Source organism: Miscanthus floridulus, chromosome 18 (assembly GCF_019320115.1).
Source record: "Miscanthus floridulus cultivar M001 chromosome 18, ASM1932011v1, whole genome shotgun sequence".
Lineage (NCBI taxonomy): Eukaryota > Viridiplantae > Streptophyta > Magnoliopsida > Poales > Poaceae > Miscanthus > Miscanthus floridulus.
In genome coordinates this window covers 121614239-121625939 of record NC_089597.1, presented here as the reverse complement: position 1 = coordinate 121625939, position 11701 = coordinate 121614239, and the positions used below count along the sequence as shown (strand labels likewise).

The 11701-nt window shown below is 48.5% G+C and overlaps 1 protein-coding gene across 2 annotated transcripts; it reads left to right on the top strand.

The window, feature by feature from the left end:
• The first annotated feature begins 785 nt into the window (after nucleotides 1-785).
• LOC136522215 (xyloglucan endotransglucosylase protein 1-like) lies at nucleotides 786-3008 on the top strand. Of its 2 annotated transcripts, XM_066516010.1 has the most exons (3): nucleotides 786-1247; nucleotides 1508-1682; nucleotides 1823-3008. In XM_066516010.1, exons 1-3 carry the CDS (start codon nucleotides 948-950, stop codon nucleotides 1837-1839), a joined length of 492 nt encoding a protein of 163 aa, XP_066372107.1. In that variant the 5' UTR covers nucleotides 786-947; the 3' UTR covers nucleotides 1840-3008. The 2 variants fall into 2 exon arrangements, with proteins under 2 accessions (XP_066372107.1, XP_066372108.1); XM_066516011.1 differs by lacking the exon at nucleotides 1508-1682.
• The last annotated feature ends 8693 nt before the right edge of the window (nucleotides 3009-11701 follow it).

Below are 11701 nucleotides of genomic sequence, written 5' to 3'. Positions count from 1 at the left end.
TGTCGAAGAATAATGCTCATTACTTCAGTGATTACTTTGGTAACTATACAGGGCCGGTCGAATGATGATGCAGAGCTGGAGGTTCCATGAGACGAGGCATGAGAGAGTGCAGCCTCGAAGAAAAGTCGCAGGTGCACAGCTAGCCTAGGCTGGCGCTCTCGATAGCGATGCTGTGGACTGTGCTGAGACGAAAATTGGGAAGGACCGCGTGGCACAGGCCATGTGAGGCCCTCACAGTGAGGGCAGGCACGAGTAAAAAGATGTTCATTGTTCACGCGTCCGGTATCTCCCACCGGCCATCGGCCATCGCCTCCCGCCTGCGCTCCCGCTGCGTCGTGCAATGAACTCACGGAGCACGCAGCGTCTCGCTCTCGCCTCAGGTCGCAGGCGCAGCGCCCCGCGCCGGCGCCGCGGGCCGCGGCCAGGCCAGTTTACGCTGCCACGGTCGTGCTGCCGGGGACCATCCCACCTTGTGTCGCCCCATTGGCAACCTTCTGTTGACTGTTGTGTGCCCCATCGTGTGTGGCTCGACGATTCCCATGGCGGGACTGGATCAGTTTGCTGCGGTCCACGCCGTTGTTGGGCCACAGGAAAGCCTTGCCGCAGAAAAGAGCGCGCATGCCGGCTCGCCCTGGCATTTGGCGAAAGCGCCTGGCTACGTGCCCTCAAATCCATCCATCGGTCTCCCTGCGTCTTAATAATTTCCCCGTCTCACAGTCACCATCTCTGCCCTCTCTTCCCCACAAGACACACACCTGACACCACCACCTTTCTCCTGCGTGGTCCGTCTCCTTCCTCCCCCAAACTGTTCTTCTGTCCTCAGTCCCAGTTCACCACAGGCTGCTCACATCCATCCATCACATTGCCCCAAGTCGATCTCCCTTCTCTCGAGTCCGCAGTGGTCAGTCCCTGCCGGCTGCAGCTGCGACCTGTGCGGCGTTCCAGGCATGCGCACCTCTGGTGGCCGTCTAAGCCGGCTGCTGGCCCTCGCCCTCCCCTTCGTCGCCACCCTGGCCGTGGCGACGGCGACGGCGGCAGGCGGCGACCACAACTTCCAGCGGGACTTCGATGTGGTGTGGGGCGCGGGCAATGCGCGGTTCCGCGACGGCGGGCGGACCGTGGAGCTGTCCCTGGACGGGCGGACGGGCGCACGGCTGCAGTCCAAGCAGCGCTACCTCTTCGGCAGGTTCGACCTCGAGATGAAGCTCGTCCCCGGCGAGTCCGCCGGCACCATCACCTCCTTCTATGTGAGTCCGTCCGTCCATTCCTGCACTCTCCTCCGTAGTATCCTCCATTGGTCGGTCTGTGGAGATTGCTCGGCTGAGCTATGATTGGTTGGCCGTGCAATGCATCTCGTTCGAGATGAGCTGAGATTGTTCAGTGGGAGTGGGACTGTGGGGCTGCCGCAGCGCTCCATGTGCCTGGCACTTGGCTTCCTGGGAGGCTGGGAGTGATTTTTGCTCTTGGGGTGAAAAAAAAAAGATTACAGCTTTGATCAGGAGAGCAGGTGAAGGAAAATGCGCTGGATGGATGGCCTGGCCTCGCGCATTTCTCGATTGCCTTCTTCGAATTCCCTTCTTCAGAGTTCAGACTTGAGCCTGAGCGCTGCGCGTGGCTTGGCAGATCGAGTGGCTGCTTGGTTGAGGTTCACCCTCAGCGCGGTGGATTTTGTACGACTGGGGGTGCGTGAATGCCGCTTCGATTCGTGTTTGATTTCTGTTTCTAGAACATGCCGCTTCGATTCGTCGCAAGAACTCGCGGACCGGAGACTCGGTACACGAATGTACTGTGAATAATTTGTGCCTCATCGTTGTTTTTTCAGGAAATTGTGAAGCTTGAAAGAGTACTGGGCCATGCTAAGCGCCTGTTTGGGACGGCTCTGCTCCACCTTGTGTAGCTCTGCTTCCAAATTTTTCTGCCAAACAGGTCCAACTCTACAAACTCTGCTCCAAAAAAAAGATGAGTTTTGGTCCAACTCCATGTTTTTCGCGGAGCTCCTCAGAGGGTACTCCATAAACCAGCGTTTCGTATGTCCTCGTAGAGTTGAAGGTAATTACCCGCAATTGTCACTCGTTACGCAAAATACCGTTTCGTTCTATTTCCTCCCGTCGCCCCCACCCGACGCCCTCATCCTCCTCTACTCCCGTCGCCTCTCTCCTCTGCTCCAGCCCGTCCTCCCCAAACCCTAGCGACACCAGGCCGCGAGCGCCCCTCCCGCTGGAGCTTGTCAGAGGTCACCGGGCCCGCGCTCCCCGCCCGTCCGCTCTGGTCCGAGCTCCTCCCGCCTCCGTGGCTGCGCCACCCACCGCCAGCCGTCCGTGGTCGCGCCGCCCGCCGCCGGAGCACGCAGACCGCCATGGCCCGCCGCCGGAGCTCGCAGGACCGTTAGACCTCCACGCGCTCCCGCCCAGCCATGGCCGAGCCTCCAGCCGCCCACTGGAGCTCGCCCCGCTCATGTATTCTATACACATGGCTTATGCGCATGGTGAATCTGAGACTGACCTTCCCAGCTCGATGTGCACCTGATACTAAAAAGGATTTTTGGGCACTGAGAGGGATTTCCCAATAGCACGAGTAGCAGCTGGCATTTGAGAGGCTACTGATTCTAATCTGCTAAAATCAGTTCAGTATATTTAAGTATCATCCAGTATATCGGAGCTCTTCTTGATGGTTTTTGTCTTCGATCATGTGTTCTAATTGTTGTAACCTTAGTTCAGTATTGATTGATTCAGACCTGCACACTACCGCATCTTTCTTTGCAGTGCTAATGCATCTTGTAAAATTCTGAATGTACTGAATGTGCTCGCAGGATCTTTTAGTTTCAATTTAATGTTTTTTTATTTTCAGTTTTTAGTTTTTTTTGTTTCATTATCAGTCAAGTTTTTTTTATTGTTTTTAGTTTCAGATTTCAGTCACATTTTTAGATTTGAATATCTTCCTAAATCCTGCACATTAGTTTCTACAAAAGGGTAGCCATTGAACACATAAGTTGCCATAAAAGAATTTGCTCCTAGTTTTAGTTTTCTATCTTGTATTAGAATGATGGATTTTGTTATCTTATTTATCATTAGTCATGTATTGATAATTATTTGTATCCGAAATATGAACTTTGTCAATTATCCATCAAGCGCTTTGAAATTTACGTGACAAAAGTATGAAATTATTTGGCCGAAATATTTGTTTTTTACTTTTCTCCAATAAATTAAATGAGATTATAATATTTACACCATATTTGAATTGGTAAAAAAAATATTCAATTACACATGCTCTGCATACAACAGAACATGCACCAAACATTGATCAGGGGCATAGTAGACATTTCCTATAGAAACCTCATGTTTCCAGAGCTGGAGCTAAACTGCGTGCCAAACATGTCCACTTGCTCCAGAAACTCCACAGTGGAGCTGCTATGTGGTGGAGTTGGTGGAGCAGAGCTGAAAAAGGTGGAGCAGAGTAGTCTCAAACAGGCCCTAAATGCTGGCATTTGACTTCAGGTTTCTCAAAAAAAAAAAAGGGCCTGTCGAAAACGAAAAGGCTGTGCTGGGTTCACCGACATGGGCTGGGCCAGATTCTGAGTTGGGCGCTACTGACAGACAGGCACTTGTTGCGGCATTTCTCTAGCCGGGACTCAGGACCCAGGATTTAGACTGACAAGCACTTGCCTCGGCATTTCCGGTTTTTCTTGAAAAAAAAATTGTTCGCGATAACATTGGGCACTGGTAGTTGTTCCACGTATATTTATTCGAACAAACATAAAATGAAGAAAACCAAACGAATATATGTGGCCAGCAGGCAATACTTGTGCACAGTAACTCACGCGTACCCCTCAACCGAGCTGGGACGGATGGATCCACATTCCCCCCAACGAAAAATTCGAACATTATCCTCGGCAGCCCGGCCATCACCTCAAGAATTCAAGACTCCATGGGTTCGTTCCTGAGTGATGAGTTCCAGGCGCGGAGGCGCCCAACACGCCGCATGAATGCCTCCGGTGTCCGGTCTGGTGAATGGTGACCACGCACCACCGCAAGTCCAGAACAGCCGCCTGAGAAGCACAGATCATCTCCTATATCATCCGTCAGTCAGCCAGCTGCTTCCAGCTTGCACGCATATACTCCTACTCTGTAGGCTAGCTATCACACCACGGTACACACGTCGCTGTCGCGACTGGCGTAGACGATTTGTCATGCGGATCGACGGATATACACATGCACAGGAGAATGAGAAGGACTTGGACGTGTGCCGCCGGCTCCAGCTCTTTGCATGGTTTTTGGTTGGTGCTTGGTCCGATCATGCACGCACGGGTACTACACGCATCCATGCATGCATCACCTCACACTCACAGGCGGATATGCTTTTTAGTCCTGATGATGATCTGTGTATCATCAGTGCAGTGAGCACGACGTACCGGCCGATCATAGGCCCGGCCGCGCCGCCAGCGTGGGCGACCACAATTCCACCTCCAACCATCTATCGATCGTCGATTAGTTCGGTGGTCGTCGTCGGGCGCCTCGGCGCGACGGGACGGCGGCCTGCTGCACCAGTGCTTATTAGAATTGGAATGTTGATGTGAAATTGCGAATTGGATTGGACGTGTCGCGCGTCTGGCCGGCCGCCGGTCCCAACCGGAAAGAGAAAGCAGAGGATCGGATCGATGGAACGAAATAGTAGTGCATGCTGGCGCCAATGGGATGATGAGATAACGTCGACGGCGATATCCGGTTAACAGAACAGAAAGAAAACCGAGACGGCAAGAAGGCCGGGTGCCTGTCGGAGAGCGATATCTTGCTTTTACGGCGGGTTTTGGTTTTGGTTTTGTTCGGTGGAGGTTTTTCTAGCGCTTTCAGATGGCACCGAGGCCGACCTCGGCAGCGTCCCCCAGCTCCAATCCCAGCGGCGAGCAATCATGCATGGATTCCGGGCCATGCCGGGCTCAAGATGAGCCGAAAAAAGCCCAGTTATTTCGGACCAAAAAAACCCAACCCACAGCCGTGGCGAGTCGGGTTGGCATTTTTCGGGCTGGACCTAAGCAGCATGTTCGGTTGGCTGGTTCGTATCGTTGCTGGTTCGTAAAGAAGTACTGCTGGCTGGTTTATGTGAGAGAAAAATACTGTTCCGGCTGAAAATTTACGATCGTTTACGACGAGCCATAGCCAAACGAACAGGCCGAAGGCCGGCGGCCCGCTATTTTTTAGTTAGAAAAAAAAACTTTGGGTCAAGTGTCGAGGAAAAAAATTTTATGCAACTGGACCACTGTCCATTTGCTCAATAAAAAAAAGCTGGACCACTGTCCAGGCCCTATAGTCCACTGAAGCTTGTAAATGTACGGAATTCATCTCGGGTCGTCGCCTGGACTCTGTTTGGAATCAGATCATCTGAGGTTGGCAAAAATGACTTGTAGTCCAGCATCTGAGTCATTCAATTTGCATCCAACCGTGAGCGAAGCAAACTCTGGAAACAAACCAATCACATGGGCCGGCCCATACCAGCTCAACGTGCCGACTCCCCTGGGTGCGACTCGTTCGACTCCGCCTGTCCGCCGTCGCTCATTCCTCTTCCCGACCAGCCGCCACCGGCCACTGCGACGCTCGGAGTCGGAGGTCCTTACACCGCCGGCGCTACCCTCTCCTCCCCTCCCTAACCCGGCGGCATGGCATGTCGGCAGGGCTTCCACCTCGCCAGCGCTCCCCTTCCCCGTCCCAGGCTCCCAGTGCTCTCCCTTATCCCTTCCTCCCTCCGATACTCTCTGTCCCCTCGTTCTCTGAAACTCTTTGAACTTCACACGACGTAGAACACACGCGGCAGCTGGCGAGCACGGTGGCGCAGCCGAGCACTCGAGGCGACCGGCGACCTTCCGCAGCAGGGCGGCAGCGTGGGCGAGCGCACGTTACGGCGACGCGGGCGAGCACTTGCGGCGGCGGCCGAGCGCTCACGGAGCGGGCAAGCGCACACGCAGCCAGCAGAGCGAGCGAGCACACCCGGCGGCCTAAGCACATCCGAGCGTCGCGGTGGCCGGTGGCGGCCGGTCGGGAAGAGGAACGAGCGACGGCGGACAGGCGGAATCGAATGAGTCGCACCCAGGGGAGTCGGTAAGCTAAGCTGGTATGGGCCAGCCCATGAGATTGGTTTGTTTGTAGAGTTTGCTTCGCTCACGGTTGGATGCAGATTGGATGGCTTAGATGCGAGACAAGTCCTTTTTGCCAACCTCAGAGGATCTGATTCCCTCTGTTTCGATGCTCTACATGTACGGAAAGCTAAGGAGATAAGTTTTTTTTTCCAATGACAGTGGCCCCACATCAAAATCTTTCAAAGTTAACAGAAATCATCAAAATAAGTAGGCGTCCAACATTTGTCACAATCTTGTGTCACTACCTCTTGAGCCGTTGGGCTGTGTATCGCATTGGGGTCTACAAAGTGGTATTCCCTGCTGAACTCCCAACACAATACAAGATGTGTATTGTGATAAAAAAATACACTAAATCTTGTACTCCCTTCATTTCAAATTGTAAGACATTTTGGCTTTTTTCTGGATGTATAGCTTTTGTTATATACATAATAAAAATAATATATATAGAAAAGTTAAAATGTCTTGCAATTTAAAACGGGTGGACAAGTTTTATTAACCTAGCTATTCCTTTTTCCTGCTTCAACATCTTTGCTTCAGGCTTTACATCCCCCCTCGGAAAAGCCACGTGTGTCTGATGGTTTCCTCGTGAAAATCGCAAAGATGTGTCCATGTTGTCAATGAGGAAAATGTATTAACTTTATTTGTGTCTTCCTATTCTGTCAGAGAGCCCGGTTCCGATCAGGCCATCTTTTGCTGGGTCACCTAATCCTCGTCAACTGACACTACTACTGTCCAAACCTGATTGACCGCCATGATAAATACACTTTTTCCATCAGTGATAGTATTATTATGGTATTCCAAAAAGCTACCACAGGTGTCCCTGCATGGACCGTCGGGTCAGCAAAGCCAACAAGAAATGGTGCCCTCCGATCCACGCGCGCGCGAGCCGCAATCATGCATATCGCCTTTGTGGCCTTGAGGGCGAGAACGAACGGCATGGAGACGCGGCCGGGCGGCGTATCCACAAGAGCAGCTAGCTAGCTAGCTAGCTAGAAAAGTTCAGAAAAGACATCGGTGGGGTGGGGTGGGGTGGGGTGGTGCCTTAGCTTTACCTGTCCATCGATGGGTCTCTCGACCGCCGGCCCACTCAGCCGATCGAGCAATTGGCGCCTCCACTTGGTCGAGCGATAGCGATCGATGTGATGAAGGCACGCGTTGGTCGATGCAATGCAATGCGTGGCCCAATACTATTTGCATGAATTGCTTGCTGCATGCCTTCTTTTGCGAGAGAGAGATAAGTTTAACTAGAGCTAGCTGCCTGCTGCAGGTAGCTAGTAGTAGTGTGTGTGTGTGTGTAGTGCGTGGCAGCAGCAGGTGAAACGGGATGGGCAGGTGATATGATGATATCCTCATGGATCAGACTATCAGAGTGCAGTGACACTCCCCTAGTCCTCTTAGAGGTCCCGGCTACTGGCTCTAGATAGAAGAAGACGAGAGCTAGCGGTGTTCCTTGGGCGTTCTGGAGTTTTCATGCAGCGCTGTCTGAATCGATTCGTTAAGTCGTACTCTATGTCTGAATGTACGTACGTGCCCAAGTTCATACGACGAGCAACGGCGATGACATGCGCCAGCCCCGACGAGCGCCATGCATCTCGGTGGCTTGCCAAGGCTGGGCGTGGGCGGGCAGCCAAAGTTTGAAATCTCCGTAGGGTGCACCCAGCCAGTAGTGAGGGCCTCTTCATTCACCGCCGTCTGTTGGCTTCCGGCCATTGCCTTGCCGTGTACAGTGCTGGACAAAATGCTCTCGTCTCGCTAACTTGCTCGACTCGGCTTGTTTTAAGTTTTTCATGACTTGAGCTGGAAGTCTAGCTCGCTATTTTAAAGCTCGTGAGCTGCTCAAGAGCTGAAATAAGCTGAGGCCTATTAACCTAAATCATGAATCCAGAAGATGATGATGATGACCTAGAAGTGTACACCTATTCTATTGATATGTAATCCTTATTTTCAGTTGTTTCATATGAATTTTAATTTTATAATTATTGTGGTACTTAAATGTTGATTTTATGGATTGTTTTTTAGAGAGAAGATGATGATGCTAACATTGAATCTGTGGACTTTCCTAAGTTTGGTGGCAAGCAACTAGTTAGTATGCTGGAACTGCATGTGGACCAGTTATGTTGCATGGTTGATACTTTTGACGAACCTAATATGTATAATCATATATGGTTGCATAATGATAGACGTCACCTTCTGAAATTAATGTAGCATAAACATTATAAATATGTGTGTCCTATTTTTCTAAGTAGCTCGCGAGCTAAACGAGCCAGCTCGAGCTCGGTAACAAGACAAGCCGAGCTGCCTTTCTAGCTCGTAATATTAACGAGTCAGCTCTAGCTGGACCGAGCCGAGCTGGCTCGATATCCAGCCCTAGCCGTGTATGATCTGATCTGCTAATGGGGCTGCGACTGCGATTGCCATTGCGATGCGTGCATCGCTGGCGCACGGAGATGAATCACCGGGCCAGTATTATGTGTCCGATGGAGTACGTATTACACTCGCTCTACACGTGGCTTTAGCTCACCGTACACCGCTCATGCCGATTTTCATTTCTGTGGAACAGCTCATGACCGAATTGACAAAGCAGCTGTCGCACTAGAAATCGGTGAAACATATTACTGAATTCTTAAATGCGTACAAGTGCAATAAAGGCTGTTGGTTAGATTATCTTTAATAATGATATAGGTGCAAAGCATAGAAATAAAGTACAGGAGCACTTTGCATTGGGTTAACATTATTTTGAGTAATTCAATGATGGGTAGTTTATCAACATGCATGAAGGGTTACTCTGCTTTAATTTGAAATTTTCCTGGTCAATGTCGTCATTTGTAGACATTATTAAGATTAATCGTGGAGACTTTTTTTTGTTGGCCAAATACCAATATAATAGACGATTAGTCCAGTTTACTCCTATTTTATTTGTCTCTTCTCTTTGTAACATTAAACATGTGGCTTAGATTTATATATTTTTTGATATGGTACCTATGTTTGAAAATTTCTGGATATTATGTTCTTTTTATCTTGAAGATTAAATTAATATCATACGTGTGAACTCTCAGTTGGTTCGATTTCTTATAGTGGAATCTGCTCACCCGAGTCGAGGTTCTCAATTCTGCACTTTTACTTGCTTTTTTTATTTATTCGAGAATTTAACGTCGCTATTCTTTTACTAGTAGATGTTGGTTTCATCAATCTCAAGATTTTTTCTCGAATACGCAAAAGATTTGTGCATCTTTGTATTAAGGATTTAAGGTAGAAAGTTTGATACGCAACGCGTTTCTGACGAGCGCCCTAGGAGATCTATAGGATTACAATCATGGGCTGGACCATCCTAACAAATAAGTACATATTTCGTTATTACCTAAATAGTAGACAACCGGGATAAGGACAGCGACACAACCTAGGGAGGTGGCATGCGCCTCCGCTATCGCCGACGCGACTCCTATCAATCTCAAGATTTGTTAGCTTGTTCCTTAGGAGGCGATCATATCATAGGGCTGTAGTGGTTTTGTTAGTATCAAAATCTGTCGACTGGATCTTTTGAAGATGTTCATGGGGTTATGGTGGCTTTGTTAGATCCTATGGTTCAGTCTTTCATAGATGCTCATGAGGCTACTAAGTCGGTCTTACATCAACTAGCTTAGTCTTTCAGAGATAGTTATAAGGATAGGGTGGTGCATACTTGTTTATGGGCATCTAGATACCATGTAATAAAAAATGAAAAAAAACTGTAAAATGCTCTCTCATTACTTTCCATAAAAGATATGAAATCTTACTTTCCTAAAAGACGCATGCTCGGTAGTTGGATATTTTTTTTGGGGGGTTGGGGTGGGGTGGGGGGGAGGTGTTAAAGGTAGACTTGGTAGTCAGACTCATAACTTTTTTAACAATGTCTACAGCTACAGCAGGGGCGCTAGCTGTTATTTCTTATCCAAGTCGTGTGTACGTTGTGTATGATATACAGTCAGATGATTTTGAAAGACAGTAACAGCTCCACTACGACTGCATCCGATTCGGCCGACCGTCGATCTCTGAGACTCCGACCAGAAAAACTGCTACGTACCAGTATATCACAGTGCGTTCGTGGCGCATTCAGAATTTCAGATGGTCTAAAGGCTGGAGTCATTCGCAGAGACGATAAAAACATATACATCGATTGGTATACATGCAGTGCTACGCAAGGCAACAAGGAGCAGCAATTGGGGTCAATTCATCCCTTGGACTGTGATGCACGGTGCAGTGTGTGGCATGCATCTATGCATGTGTACACTGTACTGTGATTGGTACTTCATCCTTTCAAAAAGAGTGCATTTCTAGTTTGAGAAAATCATTTTTTTAATTTAACTTAAAACGTATAGTTATCGTTTATGTCTTCAAATAGTTTTAACTACGAAAATATCTTTCTTAGATTAATCAACCATACTTTTAATAAGTATATAAATGTTAATACTTTTATATACATTTGATCAAATTTGAAATTATTTGACTTTTAAAAAAACAAGAAGGGTACTCCGATCAATTTTTTAAGTTTAACTAAATTTATAGTTCATCGTTTATGTTCCTAAATAATTGTACTATAAAAATATATTTCGTAGCTAATCTAATCATACATGTTAGTAATTTTTATATTTTAATAAAATATTAAATTATTTGATTTAAAAAAACACAAGAAATGACTAGATTTATAGAAAATATCAGCAACATTTGTATCTTCAAATAAGTTTATTATAAAAATATCCTCAATAATTAATCAAATGATACTTATTATACACCTTAAGTATTAATAATTCCTTGTATATATTTAGTAAAAGTTAAAAGTGTTTGACTTCTCAGGTATTGAGAATAATACTTGTTTTGTTTTGGAATGAAGTACGTACGCATCTTCAATTTCTTTTCTTATCTTTTTATTCGTCTGTGCGCGCGCTTTATGTTGTGCTGACAGTTAAGCAGTCCCATAAATTTCCTTGCTAAAGATAGCTCATAATGAACAGGACGTGTAAACTAACACGATACCTGCATGGATGGAGCCCATACTACACGTACCTAATCCCAATCAGCCCCCAATCATATGCTTGCTCGTAATCCGCCGCCTCATCATGCATGCTGGTTCCTTTTTCGTTCCAACACTGCGGCTAGATAGACTCTTCAATCTTCTCCTAACAGGCTAACACCATCGTAGCTAGTACTTCCTACGACCAGGCGAGCTTTATTCTGCCAGCAGTTTCATCATATCATGCATGGCAGCTAGCTAGCTACCTGCAATTTGCATGCAGCAATGCGTGCATGCGTGCGTTTGAGCCCTCGCACACGGCTCTTCCCTCCGCTTCAGCTGTGTGCAGGCAAAACAGCTGACGTCCTGACGCGAACACACCCGCCGAACAATTCCTGCCGCCCGCCGCGGTTCCCTGTGCCGTGCCGTTGTGCGTGCACCGCGCGGCACTTCGTCTCACGCCGCCATCAGGTTCCTGGGAGGGAGGGACCCGAACAAAACGAACAAATGCCCGGACGCAAACCTGGAGCCAGCAGGCAGAGCCGTGTGCGTGGCTCCGTCTGCCCTGCCGCGTCAACGTCGTCGTC